This window comes from Haliotis cracherodii, unplaced genomic scaffold, assembly GCF_022045235.1.
Source record: "Haliotis cracherodii isolate W230 unplaced genomic scaffold, xgHalCrac1.p SCAF_6, whole genome shotgun sequence".
In the NCBI taxonomy this organism is placed as follows: domain Eukaryota; kingdom Metazoa; phylum Mollusca; class Gastropoda; order Lepetellida; family Haliotidae; genus Haliotis; species Haliotis cracherodii.
Genome location: NW_027266319.1, coordinates 67,320,689 through 67,337,666, shown reverse-complemented (window position 1 = coordinate 67,337,666; position 16,978 = coordinate 67,320,689). Strand labels below are relative to the sequence as shown.

Genomic DNA, 16,978 nt, shown 5'->3' with positions numbered 1-16,978 from the left:
GAGGCAACTCTGATGGTAACAGCCTTGTGAACTGTGTTGCAGAGGTCTGGATTTGAGGAAGTACATCATCAACGCTGACCATGGCCGTGCCGTGTACGACCTCATCGCTGTCTCAAACCACTACGGAGGACTTGGGGGTGGACACTGTGAGTATATGGGGAAAAGTTCTTTCATGTCGGGATTTAAACAGATACATATGACCTGACTCAATGTCAATTCAGCTTAGGTCATGTACTTCTTATCTGACATTTGCCTGCATCCATAAACAAATTATAGACACTTTTGATGAGTGGCTATCTTTGTTTTTTTAGTGTTGACTGCATAACCAGGTTGGACTATTTTTACCAGCTTTAGTCACTTGACCATTCAGCTATCAGTAAATCAGTATCTCTAGGTGATATTGCTTTGTCACACATATTTAGGCCAAGGTACAAGTATATGTGACCAACTATGAGATAAGGGACCTTATGGGTGAAAAATCACATTTTGACTTTTCATTATTTTTTAAGACTACAACATCTGTGGAACACAACAATACAATTCTCAAGCTTCGATTCATATTTATTACAGAGGTACATGACATCACACATACCTTATTTGACGTAATAAGCACCCTGCTCTAATAAGCGCAAACGACGATATTTGCTAATATATTGGCAAGTGAACAATCCCAATTAACACCCCTTCCAACTGATCAATGTACGCAAGGCTTATTTATTCATGTATCATATGCACTCGTGTGTTATATGCACCCTTAATTATGGGCAATTAAATTCTGGGAAAATATATCTGTCTTATGTAAACACTTCAGGCTGTTAGCATAAACCAAGAAATTTACGATCTTTCAATTCTGTTTTTTAATAATATTCTAATACGAGTCCCCTATTTCTAATTTTGAGAGCGCCGTTGGTGCTTATTATGTCGAAGACGGTATCAGCGATACAAAATAACAATTTTAGTCCACTAGTACTTATAATGATAACATATTGCAAAACTCTTAAAAAGGGCAAATTTCTGCTAGTCCTCATGATTCCTTATCTGTATGGCAATTTGACAAGGACTATAGGACCAGTGCCAGTTTCTACCACTGCATATTGACCTTCACTGAAGTAAGCTGACGTCAAACGTCTTAATGACGTCATAACACAATTATATCCTAGCACCCATAAGGTCTCTTCTCCTGGTGGGTCTCATATATGTATTGAAGTGTTGTTTTCTCATAGCTGCTTGTGACCCGTGAAGATCCGGGATAGGATAGGTCTTCAGCATCCCAAGCTTGCAGTAAAAGGAGACTCTGCTTGACGTAAGAGGCGACTAACAGGATCGGGTGGTCAGGCTAGCTGACTTGGTTGAAGCATGTCATAGATCCCAATTGCGTGGATTGATGCTCATGATATCAGTCACTGGATTGTCTGGTTCAGACTCGATTATTTACAGACCGCCGTCATATAGCTGGAATATTGCTGAATGTGACGTTAAACAACAAACAAACAAACATAGCTGCTAATTCATCTGCTGCGTCAGTGTTGTGGATTGGACGGCTGATTTGCCTCATTGTTTACCGCTGCAACGTGTATCAGTACTGACTCTCTTACCTGTGGCAGTCAATGTAACCAGTGCATGGTTTGAAGTGAGCTCCTGTTCACAAATGAGTCATTACCCCTTCTTTTTGACCTCAGACACGGCGTTTGCGAAGAACAAAGAGGAGAACGAGTGGCATTACTTCGACGACTCCAGCGTCAGCCAGTCCAGTGAAGAGGCTGTTGTGGTATGCACATTTTGTACTCTGCAGTGAGATGGAAAATGTTTTTTATTTTATTTCTATTAATCCATGACACAACATATTGAATACATATTCATGTATTTGGAAATCTCTATCTCTAGATATCTCTATCCCTATGAACGTTGAGTGGTATATTTTTCTAGTCGATGCCGGATGGCAGTCGGTATAGTCATCTTATACCCATATTAACCTGATGCGTAGAGCATGTGGTGGATGTGTTGGTGCCTGATTGATAATAGCCTTGCAAGTCATTCAGTCATTCAGTCATTCAGGGACACTTTAAGATCCAGCTTTGAATAGGTCTTCAGCAACCCCTGCTTGTCGTAAGAGTCGACTAACGAACCCGATGGTCAGGCTTGCTGACTTGGTTGATGCATGTCATCATATGCGTAGATCGATGCTCATGATGTCAATCACTGGATTGTCTGATCCAGACTCGATTATTTACAGACTGCCGTCATATAGTTGGAATATTGCTGAGTGCAGTGTTAAACAACAAACAAACAGTCCTTCAGGTCGGGCACAAAATACTTTGTCAGTCCAATCTTTGAACATTCTCTGTATTTCTTCCAGACAAAAGCTGCGTATGTGTTGGTGTATCAAAAGCGAGAACAAAAAATGCCCCCGCCGCCTGTGCCTGCAAAAACCAAATCGGCCACTGTGACAACGGCTACAGCAAGCTCTGCCGCCGAGGCAGAGACATCGTGTTGCACCAACGGACTTGAATCCCCAGACAATGCTCATTGCAATGACATCGAGATGGATACATCAACATGATACCCTCCTAGCATAGATGATTGTAACTAATTGAACATGCCTCTCTGGTACAACCTACTATCACCACAGCTTCCTCCAAGTGTAGAGGATACCAAACTACAGGGCTAGAATTAAACACAAACACTAGAGGAAGGTACCGCGATGGTAACGCTGCTTCAGAAACCCTACCTTTCTTTAAAACAAGATAGAATAGACCTGCTGATAAGCTTCAACAAGGATATATGGTAGAGTGATAGATGGAGCATCTCTCTGTGTGGTGCGCTGTTCCAGTAGAGGGTGTTGGCCCTTTGCTGGAACCACATCCACAGGAACTATTGACGAAGTTGCATCTGAATGATCTGGATTTCTCATGAAGATTTCGTGTTCAACAGATATTTCCTTTGCCTCTGTGTGAGATATTTTAGCAGGCTAAGAATCTGGGATGTGGAAGTGCTGTCATTCTGTGTCAAATACCGCACTTCTTTCATGTTATTGTCTCTGTGTAGGGCATCCAGTTGTTTTATGATAGCTGCATGATGACGAACTGTGTGTTATAGACAAGGATAGTTACAAGTTTGAACAGAGGACGGAAATTGGAGTCTCTTTATTCTGTGAAGTAAATCTCAAACCAAACCTATTTCAAACCAGACGCTTTCAAATAAGCTCTTCTTTTGTGTTTCGGACCTCCCTTATTGAGAAGCAGTCTTTAAGAAGTGTTGTGTGTTTGAACTGCAACTCCTTCTCATTCTTTCTGTACTGGCGTCACGAAGTGCATGCTTCCACGATGATTGTGGCGACGGGTTGTCGTTCATGTGGAACGATACCCCAAGGTCAAGGTCAGCTGATGATTGACACATGTACATAGCAGGTGTGTGAGAGTGACAGTGTCTACAACAAATTACACGTGATATCGACAATGGTGCGCAGGGCGCCGGGAGGGTTCTTCCGATGGCCGTTGTGCTGCTGTGCCGTAATTAAGCAGTAGTTCTGTATATACCTGTATAGTTGTCTCCCTGGTAAATATCCTGTGTGAATGTCGAGAGTGGCAATTATTTATTGTTTATTTGAACAACATAAATATGTTTTTATACAGTGGAGTTTTCTTATAACAGTGACCGTATGCGTCTTGTCGTGTCGAATATATTTGTTGATTTCTTGCACTAGCACTCTGATGAATGAATTAGAGTGCTAGCGATAACTTATTTTCTTATTTGTACCTTCAAGATCCCCTTCTGAGTAATATTATAGAAGACAACCATCCCTATTTATCTGTACTATTCATTCAAATTGGTGGAAATAGATTAATCTTTTCTGAACGTGTCTTACTCATTTCATACTATTAGTCAACAAAGAAGCTTTGTTTCTTTTGTAAGTGTAAAATTTAAGTAACAAGCAAAATCTGTTAAATGGTTCAATATTTCTTTTAATAAATTTAAATATTTTACTTCCAATAAATATTTAAAAACATGAAATATTTCTCCCAATATTTGTGATGATTTTAACTCACAACTATTTATCACACATTGTCTGGGGCTATATGATTGTCTGTTCATTTCGCTGTTTTGTATATTCACGTCACCATGACGACACAGATTACCTTCATAATATTTTGTTATAATATAAACCTGATTATGTATGTGTGTGTCCCAAGTCTGTATGACAACACTGCCTATGCCACAGTTCTGTTACACAAGGAACACCAAAGTCAGTCTACTAAACCACTATTCCACTAAAATGGAAGACTCTCAGTTACACAATTTTATACTGATATTTTTTTCCATTTTGGGGATTGAACTGAAAAAGGAAAGTTTGGTTTGGTCACTTTTAAAGTGTTAAAATGTTTTGAAAGGTATGTCTTAATCATGTTAATAGATGTTTTTGACGATCTCAGTACAAAAGTAATTGATGTATTCACAGAAATTGATAATTTTGAGGAAATTGCCATGTGTTATGTTGAGAGTCTAGTACTGGTATTCACTTGTTTAGTCCTTGTTCTTGTGATGGTCAGGGAAGCAACATTATTGCATAGTCCAGTGATGCTTAGCTTATCTAGCGGCTGAACCTATTTCTAGATAAGTCAAAGACATGGGTGCCATTGTACAAAACAACCATAGCTCTACACCTGTCGTAAGTCTATGTTAAGGTGTGGTATGATCACCTTAGTGCTAAGATCGCTTTGAACAACAGCACTCTGACATTTAGTTACCTATAGTCCGTGTGCTGATGATGGTCTCAGACATCTTAGCAATGAAGTAGATTACCTTTCAGAAAGAAGATATCGGCTATATCAGCGGTCATATAAAGCTTACAGAATATACTAGTATATGCATGTTCTGTGAACAGCGAGTATACAAACCTACAGCTATTTAACACTGTGAATGTATTTTCTGTAGTCCAGTCATGTTTGGACATTCATTGTAAAGAGATGACACTCTCTGGCTTGCATAAAAATATTTGCTGGTGCTATTGATAAAGATATTCAGTGATATTCATGGAAATGTAGGTGTCTATTTTAAATTAAAGATAACATTAACCTGGGATTAAAAGTTGTAGTTTGAAACAATGTTTAAAATTACATCTACATTTAATAAATTTTAAATATCTGGTATACTTTTGTGTGGTAATAAGATTTGTTCATGTTGACGTCGGTGAATAAGCTTTCCTTGACTTTTTCACAAAAACACTTGACAAATTAACCTGCAGATGCAACCAAATCTTTCCTGTGTGTCATTTGTAGATATTCCTTTTATAATCATATTTGATATTTTAGCTGACATTGCTTGGCTTTTAAAGTATAAATAACCAGGTACTCTTTGACTGCAGTTACTCAACGCTCAAATGTACATGCTTTAAGAATATGTTACTGACTGCAGTGATGGGTCGACTGATAGAAGCTTTTACAACTGTAAAAAGGTGCAGATCTCAAGGAAAGATAGGAATAAAATTACAAATGGGAATGATAATTATCTTGCACATCCTCAAATTCCAGAAATTAACTAGGTATTTGTTGGTCAGCTGGATATGGGAGTTTGTGGGAGTTGCTCTTTCACTCTGAAGTGTTTCACAAGTGCTGTGTGATTCGAAATCCTCTACGATTGCGTTTGGAGCGTGTTTGTAATGGTAGTTGTCAGGCCATCTGCATGCCAATAGGGTATCCCTCTACCTTTCTGTCTTGTTTTCGTCAAGACAGCTTATTCGATTGTAGGGTTGAAGTATGAAGATGAAAACATTTTACCAGATACTTTCCGCCATTTTGGTAACCATCTTCATGGGTCATTCAATTTTCAGAGCTCATTTGTAGCCACCTCATTAAAATTACAAGGAATTAGGTCCTGCTCCCCACTGGCGTCTAATAAATTATTTCCAAAATAAATATGCTACCTCAGTAAGACTACTAATACACCGGAATAGTGAAAACATATGAAACTTGTATTTTCAAGTCAATTCAATGTTGATTGATTTCTAAACTTTATGAATGTTATTGCTCAGAATCGAGGTCTAATCCAATTAAACCTTCCACATTCATGCAGGAAAATTGTTCCTCTAAGTTTTTGCTTAATCCCCTATTTTTTCCTATATTTGGTCGTTTGCGGCTATATTCACAGCATCAAACATGGCGGATAGGTATCTGGTAAAGTGCATGTGTACTCTATTCAAGGATCTTCCACTGTTGCTCTAACTGAAGAGCGTTCATTTCATTTGTAAAACTTTTTAAAAGTGAGATGTCATCCGCAAGAGAGGAACACATTACCATTAAAAAACTGCTTTTGTCAAGAGAACCTGCCAGTGCTGTGGTGACATCGTTTGAGGGGCTCGTATGGTCCTCTACGAGGGCCTCGTATGGTCCTCTACAAGGGCCTCGTATGGTCCTCTACAAGGGCCTCATATGTCCTCTACAAGGGCCTCGTATGATCTTCTACAAGGGCCTCGTATGGTCCTCTACAAGGGCCTCGTATGTCCTCTACAAGGGCCTGCTTGGTACATCATGAAGCATCATCCCACCAGTGGTGTATCAACTTGTTCCCCGATTGTATTTTTGTAAGGGATAGATGAATACACCAAATTGTTTTTAAAACCAGTGTGTGTATTGTGGAATTGTTGATAGCCTTGGACTGTTTCTCTGGCAACTTTCACATGCAAATGTCACCTTATTATCTCCATGTATGATTTCTAGAAATAATAAATCTGTTCTATGTATTTTAATTTCTTATTGTGTTGTCAGGTTTGGAGGCAGAGAAACTTGCTTCTCTCAGCCAGCAGAAACCTCGAATTAAAGACAGTTGAAACAGTTTGTGAAATTCCACATATACATTTAAAACCTGCTTCACCTCCCCCAAAGTATTAACCTATTTAACGCAGCGTCCAAGATTATTATTATATATCGATGTGCATGCATGTGTTTGTGTGGCTGCTTGTACTAGTCTGGACTAATGCCAGTTTTATAGTGCTAGCCCACTGGGATACCATGCTGCAGTTTAACATGAATACCCCACTCAGACACAGTATACTGACTCTGAGACGACCAGTCCTTGTTTTAGCCCCTTAATACCAGGTAGGGTAACAGCAAGTACATTCTTCTAACCTGGAACCCCGGACCTTCCGTTCTACCACTAGACTAGGGAGGCGGTCTTGAATACTTTGAATGGTTAGATTGGGTTGTGTTTAATGCTGCTTGTATCCCACTTTCGTATTGGTGTGTTGATTTTATGTGAAGTAATATGGGGTTTTAATGATGCGTTCAAGATTTTATAGCGGTGGGTGCATGCGTGCATGTTGGGGGGGCGGTAGAGTGGTTGAGACTTCACAGTAACGGTGTGTCAATGTTAGAGGTGGAATGGTTAAGCGTTCACCGTAATGGCATGTCTGTGTTAGGGGGGAACAGGGTAGCGGTTAATTATTCACACAGAAAGCCCAGGTCTGATTACCACGTGGCTACAATGTGAGAAGCGTTTTTCTGGTGCCTGCCACGCCCCCCTCCCTCTCCATGATATTACTAGAATATTGGGACAAGTCCTGTAAAACCCACGAACACGGGTATGATGTGGACTTGTGAATGTTGTGGAGACTAACCTCCGATTCCTCCAGGTGATCGTGTGCCTTGGCCACCATCACCACTGGTGAAGCTGAAGTACTTCCCCAACATACACCCGAATTGTGTGAAAAATTTATTTTATTTTGAAAATATGTACAGGCAGTACACAACATGTCAACTGAGGTAGATTTGCAAATTCTCAGAACTTTGAAAGTTGATGGTGGTTGAGAAAGCCATTAATATTCACCGACAATATGATTAAAATTTGTTATTATCGAACAAGGGATTAGATATGTGCTCTCCGTCACCTAAATACACACTGTTGGAGGTATGACAAAGTGACCAGTCACATGTTCCCAGTACCGCTAAAAAAGCTCAAAAGGGGATTGTCTTTCAAATATCTTTTCAGTTATTCTCTGTTTCATATATTCAATAACTCTTTCATAATGAAAATGCAGGTCCTATAGATACTCCTCATTGAAGCACCTTGCCTGAAAACACAAAGGCCATAGCCTGTAATGTATCACTTCTCAATGGAGTTTTTCAGCAACATGTAGGTCACTGAATAATGTTTCCTGCGAGGGTTCCAGGTTTGACTTGGTCCTGACTCCATTAGCTTCAGGCCGCCATCCTGTACGTGGAATAGTCAACACTGTTTCTGAGAACACTTGTCCCTCTTGGTTCTGTGCATGTCCAAAAGATCAAGCAAGGGACATAACTCTTTGTCCCTTAATGATGTATGATGTATTTGTTGTTTAACGCCGCACTCAGCAATATTCCAGCTATCTGACGTCGAAATAACAGACAATCCAGTGTTTGACATAACAATGATCAATCCATGCAATCAGGATACAATGACATGCATCAACCAAGTCAGCGAGTCTGACCACCCGATCCGGACACTGGTAGGTTGTCTATTCCAAACCATATCTTCACGGGTGTAATGTATGAAATGTGTCCTCCTATCCATTGCGGTTTTAAAATCAGGTCCATTGTGGAGGTACGTACGGAGCACCAGGTGTAAGGAAAGGGCCATAGCCTCTGTAAAATAGTCATTCCAAAACTGGTTTTCAAGGCTGATAAACTGATGGATCCTAAACCTATCTCTCCACCACACATCATGACAGGGAACAACAAAGGACTCACCAATAGCAATCTTATTAAAATCAGATGTTAGATCTCGCTACCGTTAAACAAAGATCTGAGGACATCCCATTAGGGGTCAGGTCAGAACGACCTTTCATCCGACCAATCCGACCAATCCGTCGCTTACCAGATCATGAAAGTGACAGTCGGAATGTAATTTCTAATCATGCAACCTCGAAAACTTTAACATTGGGTATTCCGAATGATAATTACGGGTTTAACGACTGATTCAATACAATCTAGGCCATATATTTGCCATTCCAGAAGCGTAGTCACCAATTTGTAATTAGTGCCGTAAAGCACCAGAAAGCTGCCTTCTGATTGGCTAATGTCGACTTCTTGTCCGTCCTTCCATTGGTCGGTCAAAATTCGCGCAAGGTCAGTCCGACGTGACCCGTAATGGGATGTCCTGAGATCTTTGTTAGCGAAAGCCAGAACTAAGATCTGATTTTAATGAGATTGCATCAATAGTAACCTACATACTGGTATTTCAACTTCCTGAGAAAGGACCCGTGAAGATCCGGGGTAGAATAGGTCTTCAGCAACCCATGCTTGCCGTGAAAGGCAACTAATAGGAGCGGGTGGTCAGGCTCGCTGACTTGGTTGATGCATGTCATCGATCCCAATTGCGTGGATCGATGCTCATGATGTCAATCACTGGATTGTCCGGTCCAGACTCGAGTATTTACAGACCGCCATCATATAGCTGGAATATTGTTGAGTGCGGCGTTAAACAACAAACCAAACCAATCCTGAGAAAGGATGCATATCTCCACCAATACTGCAGGAACAACACTGAAACCAAGCGGGCTACAGCTGAAGAACTGTTGTTTATTAGGCACTTTTTAGACATTGATGGATGACAAACTTAGCTCAAATATACAAATTGCATATACAAACACTATATTAAAATGTAATTACTCTGAGAACATCATAAACAAAAATTAATACTTCTCAAACAGAAATTAAAGAAGACTTCTAAAATACATCTGTGATGCAAAATAAGACCATTCAATATAGACACGTGAACATAAGGTGTATTATCATATTTTTCCTTAAAAATAGCAGTAAGTACGAAGAGAGCAAGGACATCACATATACACTATTGAAGGTATGTAATATTTGTAATATTTGAAAACAATGTACACAGTCTGAGATTTTTAATGCTGACACTATTAACACGACTAAGAGCCTTGTTCTGGAAAGAATTCCTAAGCAAGGAATATCACAGTGTATTAAAAACCTTCTCTTGGCCCGTATTTAGGGAGGGTAATTTTAAAATTGTTTTGTTTTTTGTTCACTGATTTCACAGTAAAAGTCCATGCACAGTCTAGCATAACTGACTGGTGATGGACACATTCCCGACATTACAAATGTGTAGATAACTGTTTACACATATTCCTCAGACAAGTGTACACGAGTGTTATACCGACAATGCTTCATTAACTATAAACACACTCATAATCAGAAACAGAAAGTATTGACATTGCTGATGCATCTCACACGCCCAGTTTCAGGCCACACACGATGATGTTGCTGGGGACGTGATGATGTCATCTGTTGTTGCTGCTGCTGCTCCATCACATCTCCAGTTTCAGGCCACACACGATGATGTTGCTGGGGACATGATGATGTCATCTGTTGTTGCTGCTCCATCACATCCTCAGTTTCAGACCACACACGATGATGTTGCTGGGGATGTGATGATGTCATCTGTTGTTGCTGCTGCTGCTGCTGCTCCATCACATCCCCAGTTCAGACCACACACGATGATGTTGCTGGGGACGTGATGATGTCATCTGTTGTTGCTGCTGCCGCTCAAACACATCCCCAGTTTCAGACCACACACGATGATGTTGGTTAAAATGTGATGGTGTAGACTGCTGTTGCTGCTGCTGTATCGTATCTTCACCTTGAGATCACACAGAATGATGTTGCTGGGGATATGACGATGTCGTCTGCTGCTGTTGCTGTTGCTGTTGCTGGTGTTGTATCACATCTTCAGCTTCAGATCACAGAGACACTTATATAACTGGAAGACTGTTAAATGTGACGTTAGAATGTGACGTTAGTATGTGACGCTGATGTCAGCTGCCTCTGCTGCTGCTGTATCACATTGTCAGTTTCAGATCACACACACTGATGCTGCTAGGGATATGACGATGTCGTCGGCTGTTACTGCTGCCGCTCCATCACATCCTCAGGTTCAGGTCACACAGTCTGTTATGACTGGGGATGGCAGCAGCACCCGCGACGGCAATACCCACAGCATCCCCTACTGTGGCCACGCCCAAACTGAACTCTCGGACCTCAGGGGCAATCTGGTGAAAGACACATGCATCATCATCATCATCATCATCATCATCATCTTCATCATCATCGTCGTCATCATCGTCATCGTCATATAGGAGGAATACTCAAGTATTGTCAGTCAGTGTGTCCCAGCACGCCAGCTAGAGATTCTACTAGAAATAGGAGGAATGTTCAAGTATTGTCAGTCAGTGCGTCCCAGCACGCCAGCTTGATAAAGGAGGAATGCTCAAGTATTGTCAGTCAGTGCGTCCCAGCACGCCAGCTTGATAAAGGAGGAATGCTCAAGGATTGTCAGTCAGTGCGTCCCAGCACGCCAGCTTGATAAAGGAGGAATGCTCAAGGATTGTCAGTCAGTGCGTCCCAGCACGCCAGCTTGATAAAGGAGGAATGCTCAAGGATTGTCAGTCAGTGCGTCCCAGCACGCCAGCTTGATAAAGGAGGAATGCTCAAGGATTGTCAGTCAGTGCGTCCCAGTACGCCAGCTAGAAATAGGAGGAATGCTCAAGGATTGTCAGTCAGTGCGTCCCAGCACGCCAGCTTGATAAAGGAGGAATGCTCAAGGATTGTCAGTCAGTGCGTCCCAGCACGCCAGCTAGAAATAGGAGGAATGTTCAAGTATTGTCAGTCAGTGCGTCCAAGCACGCCAGCTTGATAAAGGAGAAATGCTCAAGTATTGTCAGTCAGTGCATCCCAGCCTGCAAGCTAGAAATTCTACTAGAAATAGCAGAATGTTCAAGTATTATCAGTCAGTGCGTCCCAGCACACCGGCTTGATATAGGAGGAATGTTCAAGTATTGTCCGTCAGTGCGTCCCAGCACACCGGCTTGATGTAGGAGGAATGTTCAAGTATTATCAGTCAGTGCGTCCCAGCACACCGGCTTGATGTAGGAGGAATGTTCAAGTATAGTCAGTCAGTATGTCCCAGCACGCCGGCTTGATGTAGGAGGAATGTTCAAGTATTGTCAGTCAGTGCGTCCCAGCACGCCGGCTTGATGTAGGAGGAATGTTCAAGTATAGTCAGTCAGTATGTCCCAGCACGCCGGCTTGATGTAGGAGGAATGTTCAAGTATTGTCAGTCAGTGCGTCCCAGCACGCCGGCTTGATGTAGGAGGAATGTTCAAGTATAGTCAGTCAGTATGTCCCAGCACGCCGGCTTGATGTAGGAGGAATGTTCAAGTATAGTCAGTCAGTATGTCCCAGCACGCCGGCTTGATGTAGGAGGAATGTTCAAGTATTGTCAGTCAGTGCGTCCCAGCACGCCGGCTTGATGTAGGAGGAATGTTCAAGTATAGTCAGTCAGTATGTCCCAGCACGCCGGCTTGATGTAGGAGGAATGTTCAAGTATTGTCAGTCAGTGCGTCCCAGCACGCCGGCTTGATGTAGGAGGAATGTTCAAGTATAGTCAGTCAGTATGTCCCAGCACGCCGGCTTGATGTAGGAGGAATGTTCAAGTATTGTCAGTCAGTGCGTCCCAGCATGCCGGCTTGATATAGGAGGAATGTCCAAGTATTGTCCGTCAGTGCGTCCCAGCACACCGGCTTGATATAGGAGGAATGTTCAAGTATTGTCAGTCAGTGCGTCCCAGCACACCGGCTTGATATAGGAGGAATGTCCAAGTATTGTCCGTCAGTGCGTCCCAGCACACCGGCTTGATATAGGAGGAATGTCCAAGTATTGTCCGTCAGTGCGTCCCAGCACGCCGGCTTGATATAGGAGGAATGTTCAAGTATTGTCAGTCAGTGCGTCCCAGCATGCCGGCTTGATATAGGAGGAATGTCCAAGTATTGTCCGTCAGTGCGTCCCAGCACACCGGCTTGATATAGGAGGAATGTTCAAGTATTGTCAGTCAGTGCGTCCCAGCACACCGGCTTGATATAGGAGGAATGTCCAAGTATTGTCCGTCAGTGCGTCCCAGCACACCGGCTTGACATAGGAGGAATGTTCAAGTATTGTCAGTCAGTGCGTCCCAGCACACCGGCTTGATATAGGAGGAATGTTCAAGTATTGTCAGTCAGTGCGTCCCAGCACACCGGCTTGATGGAGGAGGAATGTTCAAATATTGTCAGTCAGTGCGTCCCAGCACACCGGCTTGATAAAGGAGGAATGTTCAAGTATTGTCAGTCAGTGCGTCCCAGCATGTCGGCTTGATGGAGGAGGAGCGCCCAAGTATTTTCTGTCACACACATTAACCACCACAAGGCACCAGCATTGTGCTGACAGATCAAGGGTCCCAGTCCAATAATTTGAACCCTGACTAGCAAATCCTTCCACAGGTAAGGGACAAAACCGTGAATGCCTTTTACAACTGTCTCCACATTATCAAAGATTCACATTAAAAGAACTTTTGTGAGAAGATAAATTTACCAGTTATGTAAACAAGATGTCTGATGGCCTACCTCTTTCCGTATCCTGTAGAAGGTGTTGACGTAGGCTCCGCCACCCAGTAAACCCTCAAAGAACACGATGGCAATGATGATCCAGATGTTGGGGATGTATCGGTAGAAGATCTGGGTCAGCAACACAGCAAGGTTGCCAAACTACATCAATAGAAAGGCATCATTGTTGACAAGGTAAAGATGACATGGAGACACTAACATGGTACCATGCCCATGCATTACGAGGAATGAACCCGCGAACATCCGGGTAGAACAGGTCTTCAGCAACACATGCTTGCCGTAAAAGGCGACTATATCCCAATTGTCATTGTATCCCAATTGGGTGGATCGATGCTCATGATATCAATCACTGGATTGATTATTTCCAGACCGCCGTCATGTAGCTGGAATACTGCTGAGTGCAGCATTAAACAACAAACAAACAAACAAACAAACAACAACTAGGAATGAGTATTGGATGTTTAAAGTGTATCACAATATTTTACAATGCACAAGGCCGTATTGCGATACGTATCACAATATATTGCATAAATCAAAATTTTGAATTCAGAAGCAATTTGAAACATCAATGTAGGATCTGAAGTTCAATAATTGAGCAAAACAAGATGCTGGAACAGCATAACATTTACTCATTCAATAAATACCCAAAGATACACGCTCTGGGACAGTGACTACTTGGTGTTACACCACTGCCACAGAAGAACTCCAGAATGCGAACTTGCATTTTGGAATTCGGAAATACTTCGAAAGTACATGTATTTGGCAAGTGTAAAACATTAAACACATGATAAAAATCGCTATTTGAAATCACCTGATATACCGAGCATTAAAACATGATATTGTGATGCATATCGTGGAAAGAATGAACCTCGATTTACCGATATACCAGTAATACCGGCACCCTTATTCATTACCATACTCAACACAATAAGATAATAACAATTCCCCATAATTCATACTTCCAGGTACCCATTATACAGATGGAGGATGGAGACACACTGAGTTTCCTACTCAGTGTCTGAAATACATGAAGTACAAGGAAAATACACCACAGGATATGAATCTGTCAATTTGTCTTTTTGGTATAATACTCATCTTTAGCATGTCAGAATACTGCTGCCAGGTAGATTCTCACCTGTAGTATAGGCAGTATCCACAGCTTCCGTATCTCGAAGCAGTTGACGGAGGAGCGTGATATGAACACCCCTACCTGGTAGTCCACTTGGTACCTACAACACAAGTATATTAGCAGTGGTCCTGCATCTTGAGGAGGAGGCGGTGTCTCAAGGATGAGTGTACAAATGGAGCATTTATGGAAGAACATTCACATTCTAGTTGTACCTTCAGGACAGCGTTAATGTGTACCATCGGGGCACCATCAACATGTACCATCACAATACTGTCAACGTGTACCATCAGAATACTGTCAGCATGTACCATCGGGACACCATCAACATGTACCATCACAATACTGTCAACGTGTACCATCACAATAATGTCAACATGTACCATCACAATACTGTCAACATGTACCATCACAATACTGTCAACATGTACCATCACAATACTGTCAACGTGTACCATCACAATACTGTCAGCATGTACCATCATAATACTGTCAACATGTACCATCACAATACCGTCAACGTGTACCATCACAATACTGTCAACGTGTACCATCACAACACTGTCAACGTGTACCATCACAATACTGTCAACGTGTACCATCACAATACTGTCAACGTGTACCATCACAACACTGTCAACATGTACCATCACAATACTGTCAACGTGTACCATCACAATACTGTCAACGTGTACCATCACAATACTGTCAACGTGTACCATCACAATACTGTCAACATGTACCATCACAATAATGTCAACATGTACCATCACAATACCGTCAACATGTACCATCACAATACTGTCAATGTGTACCATCACAACACTGTCAACATGTACCATCACAATAATGTCAACGTGTACCATCACAATACTGTCAACGTGTACCATCACAATACTGTCAACGTGTACCATCACAATACTGTCAACATGTACCATCACAATACCGTCAACGTGTACCATCACAATACTGTCAACGTGTACCATCACAACACTGTCAACATGTACCATCACAATACTGTCAACATGTACCAAGACAATACCGTCAACATGTACCATCACAATACTGTCAACGTGTACCATCACAACACTGTCAACATGTACCATCACAATAATGTCAACGTGTACCATCACAATACTGTCAACGTGTACCATCACAATACTGTCAACATGTACCATCACAACACTGTCAACATGTACCATCACAATACCGTCAACGTGTACCATTACAATGCTGTCAACGTGTACCATCACAATACTGTCAACGTGTACCATCACAATACTGTCAACATGTACCATCACAATACTGTCAACATGTACCATCACAATACTGCCAACGTGTACTGTCAATACTGTCAACGTGTACCATCACAATACTGTCAAAGTGTACTGTCAATGCTGTCAATACTTACCAGCGGTACTGCTCGGACTTGCTCAGCCAGATATTGTTGAAGTACAGCAGTTCATGCTGAAACACAGGGCAGTCATACAGACGCTGCTCATCTCACAGGGGCACGGGTGGCCCAGTCGTCTAAGGTGCCGCGATTGGCTGTGCAGAGTTGCGTCCCTTGGGCACGCCAGAAACCTATGATTGTGGGTTTGAATCCCGCTTCACCCCGATTATGTTTCTAGGTTTGTCAGCACCATACCCGTGCTTGTGGGTTTCACCGAAGTGGTAAACGTCTGAGACCTGCATCACTTCGGGCCTTCCTCCCACATTAAGCTGACACGCCGCATAACAAGAATACTGTTAAAAGCGGCGTTAAACCCAACTCACTCACTCACTCACTGCTCATCTCACACGTACTTGTCTGGACGGTGTTGTCTTGCCATCCTCTATCCTTCATCAACGGTAGGGGTGAAACGATACAGTAAGGTCATGATACAATATGTATTGTGATACATAGGTCACGATACGATACTTATCATGATACATCAGTCACGATACGATATGGCTTATGATACATAGGTCACGAAACGATAAGTATCGCGATACATAGGTCACGATAATGCATATTTATCAAATGGCAACTTCTTGACTATAAATATTTCAGAGCAGGTTCCAAAAGGAAAGCTAGCCGTAGACACATGTTCATATCAGCTCTTTTTAGTAGGGAACTTGAACGCAGTTTGCAATACATGACTGACAAAACGCTGAAGTGGGGTTCATTAAACGAGTAGTTAATGATTTACTTCAGCAAGTGTATCAATCGTCTTGTATCAGTATCGGGTATTGTATCAGTATCGGGTATTGTATCAGTATCGGGTATTGTATCAATATCAGGTATTGTATCAGTATCGGGTATTGTATCAGTATCGGGTATTGTATCAGTATCGGGTATTGTATCAGTATCGGGTATTGTATCGTCACATGGAAACTCATGATACAGGGAAAACCGATGTATCATTTCACCCCTAGTCAATGGT

The 16,978-nt window shown here is 42.0% G+C and overlaps 2 protein-coding genes across 4 annotated transcripts in view; one reads left to right on the top strand and one right to left on the bottom strand.

The window, feature by feature from the left end:
• The window catches only part of LOC139444643 (ubiquitin carboxyl-terminal hydrolase 15-like), a 44,738-nt gene extending 38,789 nt beyond the window's left edge, over nucleotides 1–5,949 (top strand). For all 3 annotated transcript variants that reach the window (XM_071225563.1, XM_071225565.1, XM_071225566.1), the window contains 3 exons: nucleotides 43–146; nucleotides 1,680–1,768; nucleotides 2,357–5,949. In XM_071225563.1, coding sequence (XP_071081664.1) covers nucleotides 43–146; nucleotides 1,680–1,768; nucleotides 2,357–2,560 — 397 coding nt within the window. In that variant the 3' untranslated portion in view covers nucleotides 2,561–5,949. The remainder of the gene's footprint in view (nucleotides 1–42; nucleotides 147–1,679; nucleotides 1,769–2,356) is intronic.
• Nucleotides 5,950–10,687: 4,738 nt separating this feature from the next.
• The window catches only part of LOC139445047 (battenin-like), a 29,658-nt gene continuing 23,367 nt past the window's right edge, over nucleotides 10,688–16,978 (bottom strand). The window contains 4 exon segments of the mRNA XM_071226113.1: nucleotides 10,688–11,038; nucleotides 13,427–13,567; nucleotides 14,562–14,655; nucleotides 15,964–16,019. Of these exon segments, the coding sequence (XP_071082214.1) occupies nucleotides 10,910–11,038; nucleotides 13,427–13,567; nucleotides 14,562–14,655; nucleotides 15,964–16,019 (420 nt within the window). The 3' untranslated portion in view covers nucleotides 10,688–10,909.